Source organism: Coregonus lavaretus (genome assembly GCF_964263955.1).
Source record: "Coregonus lavaretus genome assembly, chromosome: 40".
NCBI lineage: Eukaryota > Metazoa > Chordata > Actinopteri > Salmoniformes > Salmonidae > Coregonus > Coregonus lavaretus.
In genome coordinates, this window is record NC_140027.1 from 2,756,081 (window position 1) to 2,783,379 (window position 27,299).

General features: G+C 42.5%; 2 protein-coding genes across 2 annotated transcripts in view; one reads left to right on the forward strand and one right to left on the reverse strand.

Annotated features, from left to right (window-relative positions):
- LOC311113711 (syntaxin-8-like) overlaps positions 1 to 15,636 on the reverse strand; it is a 49,724-nt gene extending 34,088 nt beyond the window's left edge. The window contains exons 1-6 of the mRNA XM_084157017.1: positions 15,519 to 15,636; positions 14,750 to 14,849; positions 8,976 to 9,070; positions 8,546 to 8,656; positions 5,198 to 5,328; positions 1,697 to 1,789 (exon numbers count right to left, since the gene is read on the reverse strand). Of these exons, the coding sequence (XP_084013143.1) occupies positions 1,697 to 1,789; positions 5,198 to 5,328; positions 8,546 to 8,656; positions 8,976 to 9,070; positions 14,750 to 14,849; positions 15,519 to 15,535 (547 nt within the window). The 5' untranslated portion in view covers positions 15,536 to 15,636. The remainder of the gene's footprint in view (positions 1 to 1,696; positions 1,790 to 5,197; positions 5,329 to 8,545; positions 8,657 to 8,975; positions 9,071 to 14,749; positions 14,850 to 15,518) is intronic.
- A 2,246-nt stretch (positions 15,637 to 17,882) lies between these two features.
- On the forward strand, positions 17,883 to 22,708 carry LOC311113346 (TBC1 domain family member 24-like; the record flags this gene model as incomplete). The annotated part of the gene is made up of 8 exons (XM_084156561.1): positions 17,883 to 18,396; positions 18,884 to 19,259; positions 19,449 to 20,105; positions 20,443 to 20,598; positions 21,400 to 21,463; positions 21,559 to 21,657; positions 21,871 to 22,192; positions 22,530 to 22,708. The coding sequence occupies 8 exons, from the start codon at positions 17,883 to 17,885 to the stop codon at positions 22,706 to 22,708; spliced, it is 2,367 nt and encodes a 788-aa protein (XP_084012687.1).
- Positions 22,709 to 27,299: the final 4,591 nt, after the last annotated feature.

Here is a 27,299-nt window from a genome sequence, read left to right on the forward strand (position 1 = left end):
AACATTCCTCTATCAGACCACTAAGCACACTCCCTCTATACGCTCTACAGTCACTAAACAGTGACATCAAGCCTGTAAGAAGTCCCTCTCGATCTTCTTCTACCTCCTATAGGCTTTGGGTGTCCTCCACATGTCAAGAGGGCCCTAACATATTCTGTTCTCAGAAAACATCGCTTTGAAAGGAGACAAAGGCCAAAAGTGACAAGAGGTAGTTTTTTTTAAAATGCCCAGTGCAGTCAAAAACAAGATTTTCCTGTGTTTTAAATATATTTCCACACTAGGAGGTTGGAATAATACTGTGAAATTCTTTTAGTGTAAGAGTTGTTTGAAAAGGCAGCCTGAAATTTCTGCCTGTTTGGACTGCCTGGTGACATCACCAGATGGTAAATGAGTTAATAGACCCATAAGAAACAGAGTCCCAAACCTCTCTGCCAATAACAGCTAGTTTTCCCCACTCAGACCACTCCCAGACAGTCCTAGCAAAATTGTTTCTTAAGAAATGGTTATTTGCTAAGAAGTTATTTTTGTTTCTTTTTGACTATTTTGATTGAAAACAATCACAGCAAGGTACTTAAATGTTACCCAGAAATGATTTGATATTGAGATAAAAGCTGCTGCATTGGACCTTTAAAACGAATAATCAGGCAACACTGGAGTCTCTTGTGGATACAACTAAGAAATGTAGAGTTGAGATGTAGAGTGTACAGTTGAGGAAACAATGAGATATATAATAATATAATATCATATAATATAATATGCCATTTAGCAGACGCTTTTATCCAAAGCGACTTACAGTCATGCGTGCATAATTTTTTTTGTGTATGGGTGGTCCCGGGGATCGAACCCACTACCTTAGCGTTACAAGCGCCGTGCTCTACCAGCTGAGCTACAGAGGACCACTATCTAATGGTTCTGCGAGACAGATGATGATTATCATGCATCCTACAACCTTTTCTCAAGTGCCTCCATCTGTAGACAAACCGGAGCGATATGCTCAGACCTGCCTCCTGCCCGCCGTCTGCCTCCTATGACAGAGCTATTTACAGCAACACAGCCATTACCTCAAAGCAGATCTGATTCCAGGACAGCACTTGACTCTCTCCGCAAACGCATTAAAACAGTGCGTCAGGAGCTCACATTCCTCCTAACCAGACTATACAGCCTGACACAGTCACATATCCACCACCAGCAGAGCTCTTTTCTAAGGACGGCTAGACGTTTTCTGAGAGCTCACCATGAGGTCACTTTAACCATAGAGATACATCGCCTGCGTCCCAAATGGTCCCATATAGTGCACTATTTTTGACCAGGGAATAGGGTGCCATTTGGGATGAACACTTTATTTTATTCTGTGACCCTGACCAAGGTGGTTTGGAGCAGCATGTAAACGGTATTACATGACTGACCCCTGTTCCATGACTGGAGTAATAGCGTGTCTGATTGATTTCACACGGTGACTTGGAGTAGGGTGTGGCGGCTGGTCTAGTGTGTGGCTGGTAGAACTATGTATGAACTATATACACCCTCCCCTTCTTAGGGAGACACACACACACACACACACACGCACACACACAATATGATAAAGAGCTTGCGTCTTACTGTAGGGGAGAAAGGTAGGGTGGACTTATCTGATTGATGCAGAGTAGGTCGCAGAAGCAATAGTAGATGTACCACACACACATACACTCCTCCTTACCATTCTGCTCGTCCAGCTCGTTGCCTATATCCTGACCCATCAGCTTCTGTCGGGTGATGACAGCGGCTAACGCGTCCAACCCAGCATCCTGAACTGTTCAGAGAGAGGGAGAGAGAGAAAGTGGTTAACTCAGCCCTGTTCAGCATGATAGAGAGAGAGACAGAAATAAGGAGAGAGAGAGGCTCCATAAGAGAGAGACCTATACAATATACCAGGGTTCCCAAACTGGCGGCCCTTGGGATGAATTTGGCCCACGGGTGATTTTCTTTGGCCCTCCAAGTTTTCTGAGCAAAAAATATATATATGCTGCAAAGGTAAGCGTTGATACTATGATGACAACCTGCTAAACTACACATTTGTTTCCTCAAAAGTATATAGCTACAGTGCCTTGAGAAAGTATTCACACCCCTTGACTTGTTCCACATTTTGTTGTGTTACAGCCCAAATTTAAAATTGATTAAATAGAGATTTTTGGGCACTGACCTACACACAATACCCCATAATGTCAAAGTGGAATAATATTTGTATTTCTTTTTAAAAATTAATAAAAAATGAAAAGCTGAAAATACTTGAGTCAACAAGTATTCAACACCTTTGTTATGGCAAGCCTAAATAAATTCAGGGGTAAAAATGTGCTTAACAAGTCACATAATAAGTTGCATGGACTCACTCTCTGTGCAATAATAGTGTTTAACATTATTTTTGAATGACTACCTAATCTCTGTACCCCACACATACAATTATCTGTAAGGTCCCTTAGTCGAGCAGTGAATTTCAAACACATATTCAACCACAAAGACCAGGGAGGTTTTCCAATGCCTCCCAAAGAAGGTCACCTATTGGTAGATGGGTAAATACAATAAAAAGCAGACATTGAATATCCCTTTGAACATAGTGAAGTTATTAATTACACTTTGGATGGTCTATCAATACACCTAGTCACTACAAAGATACAGGCGTCATTCCTAACTCAGTTGCCGGAGAGGAAGGAAACCGTTCAGGGATTTCACCATGAGGCCAGTTCCAGAGTTTCATGGCTGTGATAGGAGAAAACTGAGGATGGATTAGCAACATTGTAGTTACTCAATAATACTAATCTAAATGATAGAGTGAAAAGAAAGAAGCCTGTACAGAATACAAATATTCCAACATGCATCCTGTTTGCAATAAGGCACTAAAGTAAAACTGCAAAAAATATATATAAGAAATTAACTTTATGTCCTGAATACAAAGAATGATGTTTGGGGCAAATCAAACAACACATAACTGAGTCCCCATATTCATATTTTCAAGTATGGTGGTGGCTGCATCATGTTATGGGTATGCTTGTAATCTGCAAGGACTAGGGAGTTTCTTAGGATAAAAAGAAACGGAATAGAGCTAAGCACAGGCAAAATCCTAGAAAAAACCCTGGTTGAGTCTGCTTTCCAACAGACACAGGGAGACAAATTCACTTTTCAGCAGGACACCTGCATTACTAGCTGTTTGGGGTTTTAGGCTGGGTTTCTGTACAGCACTTCGAGATATTAGCTGATGTAAGAAGGGCTATATAAAATAAAATTGATTGATTGATTGATTGAATAACAGAAAACACAAGACCAAATATGGAAAGACTTGAAAATGGCTGTCTAGCAATGATCAACAACCAACTTGACATAGCTTGATGAAATTAAAAATTGTGCAATCCAGGTGTGCAAAGCTCTTAGACTTACCCAGAAATACTCACAGCTGTAATTGCTGCCAAATGTGATTCTAACATGTATTGATGAATACGTTTTTTTAAAGTTTTTTTTTTTACAAATGTTAGAATCTTTTTCCACTTTGACAGAGTATTTTGTGTCGATCGTTGACAAAAAAATGACAATTAAATCCATTTTAATCGCACCTTGTAACACAACAAAATGTGGAAAAAGTCAAGGGGTGTGAATACTTTCTAAAGGCACTGTATATCTTTTTATTTATTTTTGTTGTTGGACATAAGACTGTAAAAACACCAGCGAATCAGCTCCAAGTGATTTCATTTTGGTAATCTGTTCCAAAGGATTCCCACACATTATAGAGAGATATATGTGATCGTATACAAATGTATGCAAGGGTTGAAAATATTATGTTTTAGTCAAATATTATATCTGTTTGGGCTTCTTGCAGTCATTTTGCAGTCTACAAATTATTTGTAATTGTGTTCCGTCCCCCTGACCATCCCCTCAAGAAAACTAAATAGGCCCGTAGCTGAATCTAGTTGATGATTCCTGCATTATACAGTTAATCAATAAACAACCCACAATTAGGAAAAACCAATTCAACCCACATGCAAATACTGTAGAGGGCATTATGCATCCACACACAACTGTGTCAAATGTAGCAGTGGTGAGGTGGTAAAACTATAAAGAAATGACAAAATTATTATTTAATGAGCTATTGGTAGAGAGGGAGCAATTTAGTTTTTAAAAAACATTTTAGTCATTTAGCAGACGCTCTTATCCAGAGCGACTTACAGTTAGTGAGTGCATACATTTTCATACTTATTGCACTGTGATTTCACAGGGCAACCATTTGGTGAGTAGGAATGACAAGCTATGCTATTGGGGTTCAGCTCAGATTCACTCAGCACTTAAAACACACACACGACAAAGAAATGCATGTACGCACAAACACCCACACACGCTGTTCTAACTGTACCGGGTGAAAAAGGAGAGCGGTTCAGCTGAAAAGTAACTTTATGAAAGAGACAGATACATAACTTGTGGGAAACTATTATTCTCTATCACAATTTTACAGTGGAGTAGTGTTACACTGAGTTTGTCCAGGTTTTAGTATGTGCTCAATGGGGTTCAGGGAATTGGTGAGGAGAAGGCCCCTTGTCTCTGTATTTGACACAGACACCACCACAGGAATTCAGGCGACCACAGATTTGGTCGCTCACTATAGGCCCTAAACTTCCAACCGGAAATCCCAATGGGGGCTTAAAACCTTGATGCGGTTTCACTGTATCCCATACAATACTGACAATAGCCAGATCGCAGCCAGAACCGTAATGGAGACATAACAGAGGAGAGTCATGTGGAGTCAAGTGAACTGTACTAGGATCAGCCTGGATGTTGCAGTTACAGTGCATGTGGGAACATTTAGGAACTGGGAGATGCAGGGAAAAAGTATCTGCTGAATGTGAGTTACTGTGTTCACCTCATCCTGTGACAGTGTGGATATAGTTATCAAGGTGTAGCCTCGAGGAGGACTGCCACCTCTGTGTTTCCTACTAGAGGCACTGATCACAGGTCAGTTTTCCATCCCCCTCCTCTAATGGGTAAAGTTAGGACTATGAAGGTACAAGCTGATCCTAGATCTGATCAGGGGTCTATTCAGAGTCAGTGATGTGAAACGTTCTGACCTTTGCAGATAGATATAAAATGAATAGAGCTGACAACACCCCCTAGTCTACCTGACAGACAATCATATCTGTTCTATACCATACATTGTTATCTGAACGTTGTGTAACCTTACCTTCGATGATGCGCTGCTGCTGCTGTTTGATCTGGGAGAAGCCCAGGCCCCTGGTCTCCTCTGGCTCATTGACCAGCCAGGGGTTGGCCGCGGCCCCTCCTTCTCCCCCCGCCCCCGTCATCAGGGTCGACCTGGGGAACGTCACAACAACATGATCAGCACGCCAAGGGTGTAGCGAACGCACTCCCTGTACCTGTCAATCACCGGGCCGGGACACACGTCAGAACAACCGACACACATTGTCAACCCACGGTACAACCTCTGTAGCAAGTAATTACATCTGTAACACTCCTGTTACTCATCTGATGTCGACTTTTGTAACTACAAATAACATTTCCTTCCCTTCAGAACCCTTCAGATGAGACAACGCTTATTTATTTTCTTGTTTGGTTTTTACTTTCTGAACAAGGAAGCAGATATGTTTTGTTGCTTTAAAAAAAACTAGGACCGGCTTGTTCGACATGTAAACACTGCATGCTAATCATACACAGCCACAGGCCCTCAAGGTTCCAGCCGGGTTTCACTCTGACTGACACAAACGGACACACACAGACACACACACAAACAGCAGGCAGACCAGAGTGCTCTTATTGTGTTGTGTAGTGCTTAACACTGTTGTGTGGTTTCGAGCTATTTTTCTGGTAATGGGAAAAAGCTGTCTAAAGGCTGCCTCAGACCCCGAGGTTGTGTTGTGGTGAGGTGTTGAGGTCTCTCTTAGTACAGATAGATCAACCCTGTCCGTCAAGACAGTGTCACCTACTGGTCAGACCCAGGACCAGCAATTCACCTCAGACAGTGCTGACTGGAGGACTGGCATTGGCTGTCAGGGGACCTTGGGGGACTGCCATTGGCTGACAGTGGAATTAGGATGATAGCCATTGGCTGTCTGAAGTAGCCACTTAAATCTCAAGGATTCTCCTCCACTTCCCTTAACAAAGCCCATTTACTACAATATCATATGGCTCATCAAATCCTTGTGGTACACTATGTTGAAAAGAATGAAAAACATGTCATTGTAGATGTGATTCCATGCTCTTAACCACTGTGAGGATAACAATCCACAATGTCAGCAGGTAAAGAAATTGTGTGATCAGAAACCTCAATTAGGTATACTTGTTGACTTTATGAAGTTCCTCTCCTTCCGCTGGTATAGGACAGGACAGGTTGTCCTACATTTGCGTTCAAAGTTTGTTGTGATGTGTTTCAAGCATGGCGCCATGACGCCACCTCCTTCCTTCCGCTTTCCGAGGGCGAGTGTGAAGTTTGAAGCACCCCATCTCCCTCTCTTTATTCCTTGGCCCAGCTTACTTTGCAGCGGCGGCCGGGGCGAGACAAGGAGGCCGGCAGCCAGCGCTAAGCTAATCTTTCTGACATGTTTGGTAACTATCCTACCGCGTGGCGGATCTCCACTTCCTCCCGCCGTGTGAAGATTAAAGCTTATCCAATTAACCGCCCACTGGGGCCCGCCAACTTAATCAGGCATCTCTGGGCAGCCCGCATCACACTCCCCCTCCACCGAGGAACCGACAGACAGACAGGCCTCTAAGGCTCTAACTCGGACAGGGCCGATTTAACTCATTTCGACTTTTTGCAGGAGTGATCAAATATAAAGGAGAGGTTATTGGGAAAGGGAAAAGGGGTGGTAGAGGGGAGAGGGGGTTCCAAGGGGGTCAGGGGTGCAGTGAGCCTTCAAAATGGAGGCGCCATGTCCCTTCTTTGCTTGATTAGAGGCTAATCTCTCTCTAATGTAGTGTTTCACAAATAAAATAAGCCCCCTTATCCCCAACAAACCTCACTCCTCGAAAAAATGGAACAGCTTAGGTTATCCAAGCGAGGCTAATACCCACCCACCTCAAAGACCACACACTGAGTGCCAGGCCTACCTACCCACTACCCACCCCTCCCAAATCATCCACCCACCCCACGTCAGCATCAAAGTACACTACACACTGTACATCAGTATATAGTTTCCCGGGCAAACTTGAAACGGTAAGATCACATGAGTAAGATCAACCGTGTAATTCATTAGTTGTCATTTGATTTAGTTATGGGCCACCAATGTTCGTAATTGGGTGTGGGATCTATAAAAAGATGAAAGCAAGCATTCCCTTCCCTCCCCGCTTTTAGCCCCAAAGTGGATTAATCGAAACAAGAAAGTCCGTAAAACACGTATAAACAGAGCAGTCTCAGATCAGACTAATAAGAAAAGAGTTTAACGTTTCTAAAGTCTGCTAATTTGATCAATCGATGACTGATCGTGAGTTTTAGCACACTTTTACCCCACATGGCCATTCCACTATTCCTTGAAGGTAAGCTGCCTTGGTTCAGACAGTAGGCACACACTGCAGTGCTTTGCTGTGGTAAAATGAAAACCTCTGTATTATCCTTGTAGCCTGTGTGTTTTTAAAAGAACACGATCCTGTCAAATGAATGGGGTTTGACTCTCATTTAATTTCACATACAATACATCCTCAAAACCTGAAAGCGGAAGTCCGTGCCGTTACCACTGAGTGAGCGTCATTCATTTCACCTCCTGACTGTCCAAATTCATGTCACCTGGGATGGGGCAGGTCAAGCCCGATGCTAAGTAATTACCGTTTTCCTAAGTGTTTTCCTAAGCTCCTGTGCAGAGCTGTCACTACAATTAGGAATAATATGAGAATACAGGATATAGCCGGTGGCGTCCAGTGCTTTGATTGGTCCACTGGCGGATGAGGATGACAGGATGAGGATATGAGCTCAGCGGAGAGTGATAAACTGTAAACTCGAAAAGCTCGGGTTGCACTTTTTTCATCCGACCCCTTTAATTTTTTTGACTGAGCCCCAGCGTACCAGTTTCGGGAAGTGCCAAGCGTGTGATCACCAGTGCAAGGCAAGTAAAGCCTCTTGATGAATGAGAAACTGAGTGATTCAGAAGTCAACTGCCCTGCGCCGGCCCCCAATATGGCAGACCAGACTTCCAATGGCGTCGGATGGGGTCAAACAAAAGGTTGTACGGAAGTCCGAAGACTTTCTTTGCACACAAAGTTAGTGACCAGTGACTTATCCTCAAAGGAAACCGTGGATCCGTTAGACCCCTCTGGGCTGAGACAAAGTCTAGACTCAGATTAATTGGCAGTACTAGCAGATAGAAAAATATAGTTCTCCGCTGGCAGGATGGGCTTTGGTGCATCACCAATTGCCTATGACTGATGTTGAGGTTCTGGAGCATTTACATTCACTTACAATGAGTGGCGTATGCTAAAAGGAGACTTAATGAGCCGTGTGTGTGTGTGTGTGTGTGTGTGTGTGTGTGTGTGTGTGTGTGTGAATGACTTATACTTAATGAGCTGTAAGAGGGAGAAATACCTCGAGGGCTCTGGCTGTGTAACGTCACCCTTGAACGTGGCATTTAGCTGCTTGTCCCTGGTGACCAGGTCGTCCACAAGGTTCTGTCTCCGATCGGCTTCCGACTGCATTCTGGAGGGGCGGTTGTGTTAAGGTCGAGATTATGGTAAAATGATGGTAAAAAATACAATATATTTTTAACAAGGACTTGGACTATCATACTACTGTCATTAATCTTTAAAGTAACAGACAATGCAATTCACAGATTCTCATTGCAGAGAGTGAAGGTTAGATGCAATTTCTTACAAAACACTGCCCTCTACAGGACCTTTCCATACAACAACACTGCAGTGTCATGAATGTGAAACCAAACCGGTTTGGTTCACTGTGCTGCATATCATCAGTCACATGACCAGGAGGACCAGTGATCGTGTGGTGAAAGGAAGGATACATGCGCCGGGAGGACGAGGCTCGGAGCAAACTCTCTCTGAGCTGGGTGATGTTCTGTTTCAGCTTCTGTAGCGACGCTCGCAGTGTCATGTTGATCTGGACAGACAAATAAACACTTTTACAATCAATTCCTTAACAGAAATGGTCAAATACAGTAGCTAAAGTGCCTTCAGAAAGTGTTCACACCCCTTTACTTTTTTTCAACATTTTGTTGTGTTACAACCTGAATTAAAAATTGAGATTTCTTGTCATTGATCTACACACAATACCCTATAATGTCAAAGTGGAATTTTGTTTGTCGACAAATTTAGAAATTCATAAAAAATGTCAAGCTGGGCCTCCCGAGTGGCGCAGCGGTCTAAGGCATTGCATCGCGGTGCTAGAGGTGTCACTACAGATCCGGGTTCGATCCCGGGCTGTTTCGCAGCCGGCCGCGACCGGAAGACCCATGAGACGGCGCACAATTGGCCCAGCATCGTCCGGGTTAGGGGAGGGTTTGGCTGGCTGGGATGTCCTTGTCCCATCGCACTCTAGCGACTCCTTGTGGGGGCCGGGCGCATGCACGCTACAGCCTTATTTTAAAATAGATTCAATCAATCAATTCAATCAATTTTATTTTATATAGCCCTTCTTACATCAGCTAATATCTCGAAGTGCTGTACAGAAACCCAGCCTAAAACCCCAAACAGCTAGTAATGCAGGTGTAGAAGCACGGTGGCTAGGAAAAACTCCCTAGAAAGGCGAAAACCTAGGAAGAAACCTAGAGAGGAACCAGGCTATGAGGGGTGGCCAGTCCTCTTCTGGCTGTGCCGGGTGAAGATTATAACAGAACCATGCCAAGATGTTCAAAAATGTTCATAAGTGACAAGCATGGTCAAATAATAATCAGGAATAAATCTCAGTTGGCTTTTCAAAGCCGATCATTAAGAGTTGAAAACAGCAGGTCTGGGACAGGTAGGGGTTCCATAACCGCAGGCAGAACAGTTGAAACTGGAATAGCAGCAAGGCCAGGCGGACTGGGGACAGCAAGGAGTCACCACGGCCGGTAGTCCCGACGTATGGTCCTAGGGCTCAGGTCTCTCAGTTGGCTTTTCATAGCCGATCATTAAGAGTTGAAAACAGCAGGTCTGGGACAGGTAGGGGTTTCGTAACCGCAGGCAGAACAGTTGAAACTGGAATAGCAGCAAGGCCAGGCGGACTGGGGACAGCAAGGTGTCATCATGCCCGGTAGTCCTGACGTATGGTCCTAGGGCTCAGGTTCTCAGAGAGAAAGAGAGAACGAGAGAATTAGAGAGAGCATACTTAAATTCACACAGGACACTGGATAAGACAGGAGAAGTACTCCAGGTATAACCAACTAACCCCAGCCCCCCGACACATAAACTACTGCAGCATAAATACTGGAGGCTGAGACAGGAGCGGTCCGGAGACACTGTGGCCCCATCCGAAGAAACCCCCGGACAGGGCCAAACAGGAAGGATATAACCCCACCCACTCTGCCAAAGCACAGCCCCCGCACCACTAGAGGGATATCCTCAACCACCAACTTACAATCCTGAGACAAGGCCGAGTATAGCCCACAGAGGTCTCCACCACAGCACAAACCAAGGGGGGGTCATCATTTTATTCAATCATTTTATTCCCTCATCAATCTACAGTCGTGGTCAAAAGTTTTGAGAATGACACAAGTATTGGTCTTCACAAGGTTTGCTGCTTCAGTGTTTTTAGATATTTTTGTCAGATGTTACTATGGTATACTGAAGTATAATGACAAGCATTCCATTAGTGTCAAAGGCTTTTATTGACAATTATATTAAGTTTATGCAAAGAGTCAATATTTGCAGTGTTGACCCTTCTTTTTCAAGACCTCTGCAATCCGCCCTGGCATGCTGTCAATTAACTTCTGGGCCACATCCTGACTGATGGCAGCCCATTCTTGCATAATCAATGCTTGGAGTTTGTCAGAATTTGTGGGTTTTTGTTTGTCCACCTGTCTCGAGGATTGACCACAAGTTCTCAATGGGATTAAGGTCTGGGGAGTTTCCTGCCCATGGACCCAAAATTTCGATGTTTTGTTCCCAGAGCCACTTAGTTATCACTTTTGCCTTATGGCAAGGTGCTCCATCATGCTGGAAAAGGCATTGTTCGTCAACAAACTGTTCTTGGATGGTTGGGAGAAGTTGCTCTCGGAGGATGTGTTGGTACCATTCTTTATTCATGGCTGTGTTCTTAGGCAAAATTGTGAGTAAGCCCACTCCCTTGGCTGAGAAGCAACCCCACACATGAATGGTCTCAGGATGCTTTACTGTTGGCATGACACAGGACTGATGGTAGCGCTCACCTTGTCTTCTCCGGACAAGCTTTTTTCCGGATGCCCCAAACAATCGGAAAGGGGATTCATCAGAGAAAATGACTTTACCCCAGTCCTCAGCAGTCCAATCCCTGTACCTTTTACAGAATATCAGTCTGTCCCTGATGTTTTTCCTGGAGAGAAGTGGCTTCCTCGCTGCCCTTCTTGACACCAGACCATCCTCCAAAGGTCTTCGCCTCACTGTGCGTGCAGATGCACTCACACCTGCCTGCTGCCATTCCTGAGCAAGCTCTGCACTGGTGGTACCCCGATCCCGCAGCTGAATCAACTTTAGGAGACGGTCCTGGCGCTTGCTGGACTTTCTTGGGCGCACTGAAGCCTTCTTCACAACAATTGAACCTCTCTCCTTGAAGTTCTTGATGATCCGATAAATGGTTGATTTAGGTGCAATCTTACTAGCAGCAATATCCTTGCCTGTGAAGACCTTTTTGTGCAAAGCAATGATGATGGCACGTGTTTCCTTGCAGGTAACCATGGTTAACAGAGGAAGAACAATGATTTCAAGCACCACCCTCCTTTTAAAGCTTCCAGTCTGTTATTCTAACTCAATCAGCATGACAGAGTGATCTCCAGCCTTGTCCTCGTCAACACTCTCACCTGTGTTAAAGAGAGAATCACTGACATGATGGCAGGGCTGAAATGCAGTGGAAATGTTTTTTTGGGGATTAAGTTCATTTTCATGGCAAAGAGGGACTGCAATTAATTGCAATTCATCTGATCACTCTTCATAACATTCTGGAGTATATGCAAATTGCCATCATAAAAACTGAGGCAGCAGACTTTGTGAAAACTAATATTTGTGTCATTCTCAAACATTTTGATCATGACTGAACACACAATACCCCATAATGTCAAAGCAAAAACAGGTTTTTAGAAATGTTTTCACATTTCTACAAAATTAAAAACAGAAAAACCTTACTTACATAAGTATTCAGACCCTTTGCTATGAGACTCGAAAATTAGCTCAGGTGCATCCTGTTTCCATTGATCATCCTTGAGAAGTTTCTAAAACTTGATTGGAGTCCACCTGTGGTAAATTCAATTGATTGGACATGATTTGGAAAGGCACACACCTGTCTATATAAGGTCCCACAGTTGACAGTGCATGTCAGAGCAAAAATCATGCCGAGGTCAAAGGAATTATCCGTAGAGCTCCGAGACAGGATTGTGTCGAGGCACAGATCTGGGGAAGGGTACCAAAAAATGTCTGCAGCATTGAAGGTCCCCAAGAACACAGTGGCCTCCATCATTCTTAAATGGAAGAAGTCTGGAACCACCAACACTCTTCCTAGAGCTGGCCGCCCGGCCAAACTGAGCAATCGTGGAAGAAGGGCCTTGGTTAGGGAGATGACCAAGGCCCTTCCATCTCTGCAGCACTCCACCAATCTGGCCTTTATGGTAGAGTGGCCAGACGGAAGCCACTCCTCAGTAAAAGGCATGACAGCCTGCTTGGAGTTTGCCAAAAGGCACCTAAAGGACTCTCAGACCATGAGAAACAAGATTCTCTGGCCTGAATGCCAAGTGTTACGTCTGGAGGAAACCTGGCACCATCCCTACAGTGAAGCATGGTGGTGGCAGCATCATGCTGTGGGGATGTTTTTCAGCTGCAGGGACTGGGAGACTAGTCAGGATTGAGGGAAAGATTAACAGAGAAAAGTACCCAGAGATCCTAGATGAAAACCTGCTCCAGTGCTCAGGATCTCTGACTGGGGCAAAGGTTCACCTTCCAACAGGACAACGACCCTAAGCACACAGCCAACACAATGCAGAAGTGGCTTCGGGACAAGTCTCTGAATGTCCTTGAGTGGCCCAGCCAGAGCCCGGACTTGAACCCGATCAAACATCTCTGGAGAGACCTGAAAATAGCTGTGCAGCGACGCTCCCCATCCAACCTGACAGAGCTTGAGTGGATCTGCAGAGAAGAATGGGAGAAACTCCCCAAATACAGGTGTGCCAAGCTTGTAGTGTCATACCCAAGAAGACTCGAGGCTGTAATCGCTGCCAAAGGTGCTTCAACAAAGTACTGAGTAAAGGGTCTGAATAATTAAATGTAATATTTCAGTTGTTTTTATTTATTTATAAATTTGCAAACAATTAATTAATTTTAGAATAAGGCTGTAACGTAACAAAATGTCAAGGGGTCTGAATACTTTCCGAATGCACTGTATCTGTAAGGTCCCTTAGTCGAGTAGTGAATTTGAAGCACAGATTCAACCACAAAGACCAGGGAGGTTTTTCAATGCCTCGCAAAGAAGGGCACTGATTGGTAAAAAAAGCAGACGCTGAATATCCCTGAGTATCGTGAAGTGGTTAATTAGGCTTTGGATGGTGTATCAATACACCCAGTCACTACAAAGATACAGGCGTCCTTCCTAACTTAGTTTCCGGAGAGGAAGGAAAGTATTCAGGGATTTCACCATGAGGCCAATAGTGATTTTAAAACAGTTACAGAATTTAATATGGTTTTGATATGAGAAAACTGAGGATGGGATTGTAGTTACTCCACAATACTGACATAAATGACAGAGTGAAAAGAAGGACGCCTGTACAGAATACAAATATTCCAAAACATGCATCCTGTTTGCAACAAGGCACTTAAGTAATAATGCAAAGAATATGGCAAAGAAATTAACTTTTTGTCCTGAATAAAAAGCATTATGTTTGGGGCAAATCCAATAACACATCACTGAGTCCCCCTCTTCATATTTTCAAGTATGGTGGTGGCTGCATCATGTTATGGGTATGCTTGTCATCAGCAAGGACTAAAGGATAAAAAGAAACGGAATACAGCTATAATCACAGGCCAAATCCTAGAAGAAAACCTGGCTTAGTCTGCTTACCAACAGACACTGGGAGATTAATTCACCTTTCAGCGGGACAATAACCTAAAACACAAGGCCAAATATACATTGGAGTTGCTTACCAAGACAACATTGAATGTTCCTGGGTGGCCTAGTTACAGTTTTGAGTTAAATCGGCTTGAAAATCTATGGCAAGACTTGAAAATGGCTAAAAAAGAATAATGGGCAAATATTGTACAATCCAGGTGTGCAAAGCTCTTAGAGACTCACCCCAAAAGACTCACAGCTGTAATCACTGCAAAAGGTGCTTCAACAAAGTATTGACTCGGGTGTGATTACTTATGTAAATTAGATATTTATGTTTTTCATTTTCAAACACTTGCCAACATTTCTAAAAACATGTTTTCACTGTCATTATGAGGTATTTTGCGTAGATGGGTGAGGGAAAAAATCTATTCAATACATTTTGAATTCAGGCTGCAACACAACAAAATGTGGAACAAGTCAAGGGGTGTGAATACTTTCTGAAGGCACTGTAGCTATATACTTTTGAGGAAACAAATGTGTAGTTTAGCAGGTTGTCATCATAGTATCAACGCTTACCTTTGCAGGATTCCCTCTTGTCCTCTGTTGTCTGTTTCTTTCATGAATGTTCTCTGCAATTTCTTGGACAAGGCGGCAAGTGGCATCATAATTCTGTAACCTACAAAACCAGGTTGGTATTGAATTATCGTGAGTAGTACTACAGTTGTATGTGTGGTTAAAATATTTACTATATGAACCACTATAAAAAAAAGCCAGTTCAAAGGAAGATGCTGCAAATCATCAACCTATAATAATAACAACAAACAAAACAATTGTATGCCAATTCATTTGAGCTGATTGGGTGTAGCCAGCTATGTCTCATGTTTAGACTAACGTTAACTGTCATTCAGCACTGGAGCTCTGTCATTTGAGTTCTTGGTAGTACTCAATCTAAATCACAAGATCTTTCTGCTTGAGCTCACGCTTGAGATGTCATCATGTGACAACAATTTGTTCCTCATCATAGCTACTAGTAACGTTAGATAAGTTAGCTACCTACTTCAGTCATAACCCTGACTGCAGTATATTGTTATCAGCGAAAGTGCATTGCAATTAATTTCGCGTGAACTATCAACGGGAATAAAAATATAACATACTGACCGACTAATCGGGTCAAGTCGTAGCACGCTTTTTTTTAGAAGTAGCCGGTTACAGGGACGCGAGTTACAGTAGCTAACGTTAACTATCTAGCTAATAACATAAATATATAGGTTTGAAGACGTATTTCTATATTTTATCCAATGCCATCTTAAATATACTCATAATGGCCACCTCAAAAGCTGCTTACCAGGGATCTTGAGACATGTTAACGAGTTATAATCAATGAATTTGTTGATATTTACTCCATAAATTGTCTGATAGGCAGTGAGCACTTCTTGTTTGGGTGTGACGTCAGAATGGTGTCCTTTGAGTAACAAACTTTCAGTCGTGAATCGTTTACTTCTTCTTCTATGGTATATTGGCGATCGCACAATTTAATGTGCATTCTGCCACCTACTGTGCGGGATGGAAACAGGAATCCCAAAAATGGAACAAAATACCTAAATAACTACCAAACTACCAAAAAATTCATAAATAAAATAAACTAAATCAAACAACTTTTCTGTAACAAATAAAATAAAACAGATCTGATTCCTACAGGTCTTCCGGTGCCAGTACCCCGTGCAAGTCTTCCGATGTAAGATCCTTGAGTCCCAAAAACGTTTCTGTAGCAGCCACAACAATGTCCAGTTTCTTCGACTTCTTTGAGACTTGTGCTGTACAGTTTATAACTGTGGCAATGTATGCAACAAAATCCACCTTTTTAACACACAGGGTATCTTTTGTCTGGCAGCAAACATTTACTACAGGCTGTGGTGTATCCACTACCATTTCTTCACTAGCATCACTTGTTTTCTCAATTATTTTAATCGCCTCTGCATAGGAGATTCGATTGACCGCTCTTATTTTTGCCACCTCAATTTCCTTCACCCTTACAGGGCACTCCAGGAACTCAGGTTCACGATCCCCACCACAATTGCAACACCGTCGTCCTTCTACACACCGTTCTTCACTATACTCTGTTCGTCTGCACACACTTGAAACATGGTCAAATCCTTTACAATTCTTACACTGCAGTGGTTTGGGGACAAAAGCTCTTACGGCGTATCTTACATAACCAAGCTTCACATGCGTAGGTATTTTCTCTTTATAAAAAAACAACAGGACCGACAGACTTTCTTCTTTTTCTCAAATCGTTTACTTCAACCTCGATGTTGATTTGAGAAGAAGCTGTTAAAATGAATCCAAATCAAATCAATTGTAATGTCCCTCTCTGACAGAGCTGCTGCTGTCCCCCAGTCCCACACCAGACCCACTGTAGCCTGCAAACCAAATGTTCATTCATAGTTTACAAATCTTCCATCCAGTCTATGTCACTGTGTTGATGTGTATCTACCCTCTTAGGCTCGGTGGTCCATTCATAAAATAAATAAATAAAAAAGACAATATCCTAATAATTTACAACAAATATTATGACTTCACTTGATTCTATTTATATATAGGGCTGTGGCTGTGTGGACTTGGCGATAGCCAGCAATGTAATTATTTTGTTTTGGTGGAGTAAAGGTCATAAAAGGTGGACATAACCACTGCTCATGTTTTGTTGTTTTGGAAAATAATCTCTAAAATGTCAACACTGCCTCACGTTGCCCCCTGTTTGTCTAGTGATATGGAAGTCCTTATTGTAACATTATGTGAGGATTATGACCACTACTAGTATAAACAAACTGTAGGCTACAGCTCCTTCTATCATCTACATAGGCACTGAGTTTGTTTTTCCTTAACAAGCCCCCACTTAAATGGATCTATTTACAGAGGTTTCTTTGTTTCATAGCAAAACAACGTGTGTTTTGATCAAAACAGTATCTGTTGTGTGAAATTATAACCTTTGCCAATTCTAGGAATAGAGGCAGTCATTTGGCATGGCCATGTTTTCCTATAAAACAGTTTCATGGTCCTATGTTCCTCCAGGAAAAGGGAAGGGAATGGAAAATGCATTCAACTGAAATGGGTTTTTCCGCATTTAACCCCACCCCTCTGAAAATACTTAGAAAGTAAAATAATCTTTAATGTTGTTTTGTTAAATGCTGCCATAAACATGCAAATGAACAATAAAAGATCAACCCAGGCAAACCCAGATAACAGATACAATACCAGGTAAACCCAGGAAGATAAACTGGTTAAAAGTAGGATACATGCTTTGTGTGAACACTCATTGCTGTATAGTCATGATTTTGATACGTATTTTGATACATCTTAATGTGTATCAAAATAATAGCGTAGGCATTCACTGCCCATATATAGCAATGGAGACTGTCCTTTACACAGTAGCCTATTATCAAATGAAACAATAATAATCTGCCACTTTATTGATCTTTTGATTTCATTACCCTAGTTCATTTGTTGCTGTCCGCTGGTGTTGGAATCGAAGAAAGAAGGCATTCCTTGTCGCCACAGTAATGGAACTTAAGTCAGATGAATTTTCCACTCGGAATACACAAAAACACTGTAAACAAACCCATATCACTTTCTGTGCCGGTCACCTGACCAACTGACAACTGTGTATAAAACCCACATCCACATGGCACTCAGATGGAAAACATCACAAGGGATGTATACCACCACTGGAGACTGTCTTGGCATTGATATAGAGGACAACTTGACATTTGCAGAGGAGAATACTGTACCAGACAGCATGATCCATGTTTCAAGAATGCCCAAGTTCTCCACTTGTGGGACTATAAGTTTCGATCCGTCTCCTATGGATACAGCCACTGACCAGGACCAGAACTTGAGCTCATCAGCCAGACACAGAAGACCAAGGTCCCATTCCTACTACAGCCCAGAGGATGCCAAAAAGTACGGCGTAGAGACGGCGACAGATGAGAACTTTGTCAGGCCACGCTCCAGGTCTTTCTATAGTTACGAGACGTCTGAGCTCTACAGAGAGGGGAACTTTACCAGGTCCAACGCCATGAGGCCGAGATCCAACTCCCTGGAGAAGAGTGGGGAGGGGAAGAAGGAGAAGAGTAGTGCGGATGGGAATCAGGGGATCATGGCTCGGCTCAACTCCAAGAGATCCAAGTCCAACACCAACAAACACTTGCCATGCAGAGATCTCAATGGTATGCAAATGACAGTATGTTTAAAAGTGACCGATTTATGTTTAATTGACAAATTATGTTTAAAAAAATATTTTGCCATATTCCTACTGTTATTTGTATTTGCATTTATTTGGGATCCCATTAGCTGTTGCCAAGGCAGCAGCTACTCTTCCTGGGGTCCAAACACATTAAGAAACGTACATTACATATACAACAAAAGATAACACAGTACATCATATAACAATATTACACCACTACATATCTACGATACAACATTTATAATACCACCATACAACAATATTACAATGTACGTGTGTGTAGAGTGCGTGTGCTAGTGCTTGTGTGCGTAAGCGTGTTTCTATGAATAAGAGGGGGAGAAATGCAGAACATGCACAAACACAGAATGTTACTGTGGATTAACACAGATCTATAATAATTAATTCATGAAATAATCAATTTATTAATTATGATGTTAGTAGCTAGTTTTCTTCCTTCCTCTCTCCAACAGGCAGAAGAGGCAGTCTGAAGGGTGTCCCCATGATGACCATCTCCGAATCAGACAACTGGGAGATCAGCTCCTGCTCTGGCATGAAGTATGGCCAGTTTGTGGACTGGGAGAAGATCGACCCTGAGGCTTCAGAGAGCTACCAGAGGATCCTGAAGTCGGACCACCAGGAGCTGAAGACCATGGGTCGATCAGGGTTCTGGACCATGCCCCATACACTGAGGGCCAAGGCCTACTATCATATAATTCATGGTATCAACGGCAGGTCCTTCAAACCAGATCGAGATCGTTACCAGGAAGTGGCCAAGAAGCTCTTTGGGGAGCAGAAGATGAGCACACACCCCGTCCCTGAGTACATGGATGATGGTGTGATCCCCAGGTACTGGCTATGAAGCTATCAGAGAAAAACTGATCAGATTATCAAATCATGATCAAGTCATTTTGGTCATTAAACTTTGATAGGAGAATCTGAAGTTTATCATGCTTTTCCCCCATATTGCATGTACATTATGTTCTGCTCATAAAATGATAACATAGCAAGTGTCTTCATTCTTCTTCCCACCCCCAGGTACTGCCTCAACAAAGCTGGTCTCAATTCTGTTAAAAAGATCCTCCTCTGCATCAGCAAGCACCTCCCGGACATCAACTTCTGCCCCATTCTCCCAGCCTTGGTAGCTCTCCTCCTACATTTCAGCGAAGACGAAGCCGAGTGCTTCCACAGCATCTGCCGCCTCATCGCCTACAATGACCCCAACAAGCGCTACATCGACCAGACATTCCTCACCTACAGGGCCTCCTGCATGACGTTCGGCGACCTGGCCAACAAGTACTGCCGCGGCATCCGCAAGCTCATCGCCAGCTCCCACCAGAACCTCTTTGAGTTCTACTCCGATTGGATCATGTGGATCTTCGCCGATCTCCCCTTCACATACGCTATCAGGGTTCTGGATGTCTATCTTCTGGAGGGTTACAAGGTTCTCTACAGGGTGGCTCTGGCTCTTCTCAGCTTGTACAAGGTCTCAGTTTCGTCTCGTGTCGCCGACGTGGAGGACTTCAGGCGAGACATGAAGAGCTTTGTGGAGAACGTGGCGCGTCACTGTACGGTGGAGAAGCTGCTGGAGAGGGCCTTTAGCATCCAGCTAGCCACACGGAGGGAGCTCAACCTACTGTTCAAAGCTAACAAGGACTCACTCATGCAGAAGGGCATCAGTATCCACCAGAAGAGGTGAGGATGTTGGTCAAGGGAGTTCTTCCAGAAAATGTTTCTACTCTTGATGAACATCTAATTGGGCCACTCTCTGTTAACGGAACAAAAGATAGCAAGCCATCACCAAGTCAGCCCTACTCCTCATAGGATGATTATGCCAGATTACTTCCAAGCCAGTTTGGTATAGAGATGCTACAGTCATTCTACCAAACTAAACCTAGATACTGTATCCTTTTGATCTACAAACAGTTTACAGCTCTTTACTTTCTGAGTTTCTTTATATTCTTCTGTAATCTGAAGATACGGTTCAAAACAAATATTTACGTTCTCAAACTGTTTCTGTTCCTCCATAAAGGCAGTCGTGCCAGGTAGTGGATTTTGACAGCTTCAGCTCCAGTGTTGTCACGGGGACAGAGATGAGGATTGTCTGGGCCTGGATCCCTGAACGCTTTGCCCTCTTCAATCCCATAAGACTGTTCAGCACCAACGAACATGGCCGAAGCCTGGCCTCGTAAGTGACTTTAATTCACTATTTTACCTTAGTAGTGGATCAATGGCTTTGAATACATATACATTCAGATGCCCAGAACTGTCTACAGTAAATTCAACAGCCCAGAGCTGTATAAACTCGCCTTAGGGTTCAGTTACATAATAGTGAAAGGCTGTGTTGTTAGAATCAACAACATGTTTGCCTTAAGGTGCATGACCAAGTGCCCTCCAGTTCGTCGAACAGTTCATGTGGCATCAGTTTTTTATGTCTCTAGAAGTGTTCTGTTGGTCTGTCAGGAGAAAATGTGGTAGATAATATACATCAGCACTCTGAATTCCTACATCACAATTACTAGCTGTTGTCTCGTCCTAGAGCTAGTCAAAACGTCGAGACGCCAATAGTTATTTTTCTCCACTATGAGGAATCTCTATGCACGGTGACTCTGATGTCCTTCAAAGAGTTTGATTGGGATTCTCTGACTTTCCTTTGTCACTGCGCTGAGACGTACCTGCCTCAGCAGACATGCTTTTGAATTGGTTCTAGCCATACACAGGGTGGTCTTGACAGGATGTGATGACCCCAATTAAAAGTCTGACCCTGACCAGGACGTGACCCCTCCAGTAAACTTTGAACTTACACCCTCATAAAGACATTCCAAGGGGCTGGGATTGTTGAACAACAGTTGTCTAAAAACATTACAAATATAGATCAAGTTTAAGTGCCATTGTTCACTGTGAGTCAAGTTTCAGTGCCATTGTTCACTGTGAGTGCTTAAAGTAGTTAGACAATGTAAAAAAAAAATATATTTTTTCTAATTTAAAGATTTTATTCCCGTGTTGAGGGGCATGAACCAGCGGTATTGATTCTGAAAACTGTGGATGAAGAGGTGAGTTTACAGTAGCAGACTACCTTTTTTCAAATCACAATTTTGACACTCAACTAGATTCTATGCAGACTTCTTACCCCTGTGTCACTCCACAGGTCTGTGGTGCCTTCCTGTCGACAGATTTGATTCAGCGAAAAGAGTATGATTCAGAAGAGCCTGCGTATTTTGGGACTGGGGAGAGCTTTGTCTTCACAGTGAGAGAAATTATGATCTACAGATCTGAAATAGCTGATTTTGCAAATGTTTTCTCCTTTGATGCTAATCAATTGTATTAGAGTAAAAAATACTGGTTGAAAATTTTACTGATCATGCCTTAGAATAACATAGGCTCCATTCCTTTCCAATGCCAATCAGTCAATTCAGGAACTTAATTGTTAATTGTTCTTAATTGTTCGTTGTTCTTTCAGCTTCGTCCAGGCATGGAGCGCTACCAACGGGCTGTGGTTCACATTACTGCCAAGAGACAACATTCTCCAGACCTTCGAGCTGCTAGTGTCTGTGTATACACTTCCTCTGGTAAAGAGGACTCCTTCTCTACCCCACACTCTCCCACCTCTACTACCAACCACACCACCCTGACCTGTCCTGCCGGGACCCTCCAGGACCCCAGCTACCTGACCACCCCCTTCACCACCTCCTCCCCCGGACCTCTCTCCCCCTCACCCAAGAGGGCCAAGGAACAAGGGGCCTCCATGTTCATCGCCGGAGACCACGAGAGGCTAGTCATTGGTAAGCTGCTCATATGTAGGCTAAAGTGTTTGCTGTTCAGAGTCGTTGGCAAAGTGTCACAAAGAGTGATCAATAACGTTCTGAAACCTGGATAGGCCTGATGGCCTAAGGAGCATTATTGCCACGTACAAGAGTTTTTGCAGCGACTTTGACGATGGGGGTAGGGAAAACAGCTTAGGGTTTCTCACATAGCATATTCTTTGTATTCACCCTTTGTATTCTTTGTATTGATGTCAACATTACTGGGAAGTGCTGCAACTAGAAGTGGGCTGCTGTTATTACTGTAAATTCAATGCTAATGTCTTTTACAGTGAGTGTGATGTGTTTGTCTCGCCAGGTGGCGATGGGGGTCACGCTCTCTGCCTCCAGGCTGATCTGGAGGGGGGCTACACGGAGCGATGTGACACCTTCGAGAGCGCCCCTCTCTGCAAGGGACACTTCAAGATCCGGACGCTGGAAGTGTGGGGAATTCAAAACTCCATCTCGTTCTCACACTACTTCTCTTACTGTAATTAAAAGAGGAGGCTGACATATGTTTCCCCCTCTTATATGAACTGGTTTCTCCTAATTCCGTTATCCATTTGATTAGACTGTATTTTCTTAACGTTTATAATGAAATATTTTATATTCACATAATTCATCTTAGTTATGTGTGTGTTTGATGACAATTACCCATAGGCTAAACCAAATAGGGTTTTTACAGTGCATTCGGAAAGTATTCAGACCCCTTGACTTTTTCCACATTTTGTTACGTTACAGCCTTATTCTAAAATTGAAGCAAAAACAGGTTTTTAGACATTTTTGCAAATTTATTCAAAATAAAAAACGGAAATATTACATTTACATAAGTATTCAGACCCTTTACTCAGTACTTTGTTGAAGCACCTTTGGCAGCGAATACAGCCTCGAGTCTTCTTGGGTATGATGCTACAAGCTTGGCACACATGTATTTAGGGAGTTTCTCCCATTCTTCTCTGCAGATCCTCTCAAGCTTTGTCAGGTTGGATGGGGAGCGTCGATGCACAGCTCTTTTCAGGTCTCTCCAGAGATGTTAGATCGGATTCAAGTCCGGGCTCTGGCTGGGCCACTCAAGGACATTCAGAGACTTGTCCCGAAGCCACTCCTGCGTTTTCTTGGCTGTGTGCTTAGGGTTGTTGTCCTGTTGGAAGGTGAACCTTTGCCCCAGTCTGAGGTCCTGAGTACTCTGGAGCAGGTTTCCATCAAGGATCTTGCTGACTAGTCTCCCAGTCCCTGCCGCTGAAAAAAAATCCACACAGCATGATACTGCCACCACCATACTTCACCGTAGGGATGGTGCCAGGTTTCCTCCAGACGTGACGCTTGGCATTCAGGCCAAAGAGTTAAATCTTGCATCAGACCAGAGAATCTTGTTTCTCATGGTTTGAGAGTCCTTTAGGTGCCTTTTGGCAAACTCCAAGCGGGCTGTCATGTATCTTTTACTGAGGAGTGGCTTCTGTCTGGCCACTCTACCATAAAGGCCTGATTGGTGGAGTGTTGCAGAGATGGTTGTCCTTCTGGAAGGTTATCTCATCTCCACAGAGGAACTCTGGAGCTCTGTCAGAGTGACCATCGGGTTCTTGGTCACCTCCCTGACCAAGGTCCTTCTCCCCTGATTGCTCAGTTTGGCTGGGCGGCCAGCTCTAGGAAGAGTGTTGGTGGTTCCAAATTTCTTCCATTTAAGAATGATGGAGGCCACTGTGTTCTTGGGGACCTCCGATGCTGCAGACATTTTTTGGTACCCTTCTCCAGATCTGTGCCTCGACACAATCCTGTCTTGGAGCTCAACGGACAATTCCTTCGACCTCATGGCTTGGTTTTTGCTCTTACATGCACTGTCAACTGTGGGACCTTATATAGACAGGTGTGTGCCTTTCCAAATCATGTCCAATCAATTGGATTAACCACAGGTGGACTCCAATCAAGTTGTAGAAACATCTCAAGGATGATCAATAGAAACAGGATGCACCTGAGCTCAATTTTCGAGTCTCATAGCAAAGGGTCTGAATACTTATGTAAATAAGGTATTTCAGTTTTTTATTTTTAATAAATTTGCAAACATTTCTACAAACCTGTTTTTGCTTTGTCATTATGGGGTATTGTGTGTAGATTGATGAGGATTTGTTTTTATTTAATCAATTTTAGAATTAGGCTGTAATGTAACAAAATGTGGAAAAAGTCAAGGGGTCTGAATACATCTACATTTACATTTTAGTCATTTAGCAGACACTCTTATCCAGAGCGACTTACATGAGCAATTAGGATTAAGTGCCTTGCTCAAGGGCACATCGACAGATTTTTCACCTAGTCGGCTCGGGGATTAGAACCAGCGACCTTTCGGTTACTGGCACAACGCTCTGAATCACTAAGCTACCTGCCGCCCCCAATACTTTCCAAATGCACTGTATAGTATTTATATTTTAAAAATATATATTTCTGTCACAGTTCTTTCTTTCAAGTATGTTTTGTAATTTATTAGCATTAGGTATTTGAATTGTATACTATATTTGTTTGATTATTATTCATATACTTCTCGATGAGCATGTATATTTGAGCATGTATTAATGGGGTTGCAAAGGAAGGATATACAGGGCCTTCAGAAAGTATTCACACCCCTTGAATGTTGTTGTGTTACAAATTGGGATTAAAATTGATTTAATTGCAGTTTTTTGTAAACAATCTACACTCTGTAATGTCAAAGTGGAAGAATAAAAAAAACAGTTTTTATTATTATTATTATTATTATTGGAAAATAAAACAGTAATATATCTTGATTTGATAAGTATTCAACCCCCTGAGTCAATACATGTTACACTCACCTTTGGCAGCTACCACAGCTGTGAGTCTTTCTGGGTAAGTCTCTAAGAGCTTTGCACACCTGGATTGTACAATATTTGCCCATTATTCTTTTAAAAAATTGTCAAGCTCTGTCATGTTGGTTGTTGATCATTGCTAGACAGCCATTTTCAAGTCTTGCCATGGATTTTCAAGATGATTTAAGTCAAAACTGTAACTAGGCCTCTCAGGAACCTTCAATGTTGTCTTGGTAAGCAACTCCAGTGTATATTTGGCCTTGTGTTTTAGGTTATTGTCCTGCTGAAAGGTGAATTTGTCTCCCAGTGTCTGTTGGAAAGCAGACTGAACCAGGTTTTTCTCTAGGATTTTGCCTGTTCTTAGCTATATTCTGTTTCTTTTTATTCTAAAAAACTCCCTAGTTCATGCCGATGACAAGCATACCTATAACATGATGCAGCACCACCATGCTTGAAAATATGAAGAGTGGTACTCAGTGATGTTTTGTGTTGGATTTGCCCCAAACATAACACTTTGTATTCAGGACAAAGTGTTGCCACATTTTTGCATTATTACTTTAGTGCCTTGTTGCAAACAGGATGCATGTTTTGGAATATTTTTTACAATTCTGTACAAGCTTCCTTCTTTTTACTCTGTAATTTATGTTAGTATTGTGGATTTATGTTTGTGTTGTTGATCCATCCTTAGTTATCTCCTATCACAGCCATTAAACTCTGTAACTGTTTTAAAATCACCATTGACTGGGTGCATTGATACACCATCCAAGGTGTTAAATTAATAACTGCACCATGCTCAAACGGATATTCAATGTCTTTTTTTTTTTTTACCCAACTACCAATAGGTGACCTTCTTTGCGAACGATAGGAAAACCTACCTGGTCTATGTGGTTGAATCTGTATTCTAAATTCAGTGCTCGACTGAGGGACCTTACAGATAATTGTATGTGTGGGGTACAGAAATGGGGTATTGCACACAGAGTGAGTCCATGCAATTTACTGTGACTTGTTAAGCAAATTTTTACTCCTGAACTTATTTAGGCTTGCCATAACAAAAGGGTTGAATACTCCTCAGCTTTTCATTTTTTTATTAATTTGTAAACATTTCTAAAACTGTCTCTGTCTTCAACCTAGCTCCCTGGCAATGACCAATCCACATAATTAGGAATTAGAATACTAGAATGGACATGAACCTTCTTATGATGGTAATATTTAGGGTCAGACATTTTGGTAAGGGAGTTGGTCAACCATGGTTTGCCAATGCTCTGATAAGAGTGTAAAACACTGCATTTAAAGATTATCTGCACTGTGTTTGTTAGCTAGCTAACCAGACAGTTTTTAGAGGAGTGATCCCATACATTTTTCAAAATAACTGCCAATATGCCAACATTACATTCAAACAATGCAGTCAATCCATTGCCATACACCGGCTGAAATCAGTTGAAAATAGGACTTAGACAAGTTGTAATTGCAACAAGTACTGATATTGTATCATATAATAACACTTTCCAAGAAAACACAAATGTAGACATTTATTATGGTCTGTTTACGTATATGTTATAGGCTATTTATACAGAAAATGTGTATAAAACCTGTCCGTATAAACTGTATTTATAATTATATGATAATAGTTTAGGTTGACAATACTTATATTACATAATTTCTGAAATTTCATTTGCCTTACTTCTATTTTCCCGCGTAAGTAAAAGCAGGAAATGCATCACCTATGCCTTTACTGCCGTTCATTCCAGACTGGTTTGGATTCCTCCATGACCACAATAGCATCCATTTTCACTGCAATCTGGAATTTTGAGGGTTTCTAATTTAATAGGGAATCTAGCCATGTCTAGATGGAATACAGCTTTTGTCAAATTGACTTCAAAAGTTGTTGTTTTTTGGTGTATTTTAGCTAACCCTTACCCTAACTTAACCCAATTCACTAACCTGCTACGTTAATTATCCTAACCTGCTACGTACGTTTTCTTAAACCTGCTACGAAAAGTCAATTTTGACAAAAGCTGTAACCCTTTTAGACAAAACCGATCTCTATGGACCAATCACACTCCAAAGGCACACCCACATTTTTCATCCGGCTGCATGAGGAAACTACTATATCACCATAGAAACTGACCCAAACAAATTGTTAAGTTGCTAGGCAACGTTTGTTTGTCTGGATGGCAAATGAGAGAAAGATAGCTGAAGCTCAAGACGATTTTACAAGTTTGAAGACTTGGTGTAAACACCTTGAAAGTAAAAAAGAGGTGCAATTTTGTTGAATC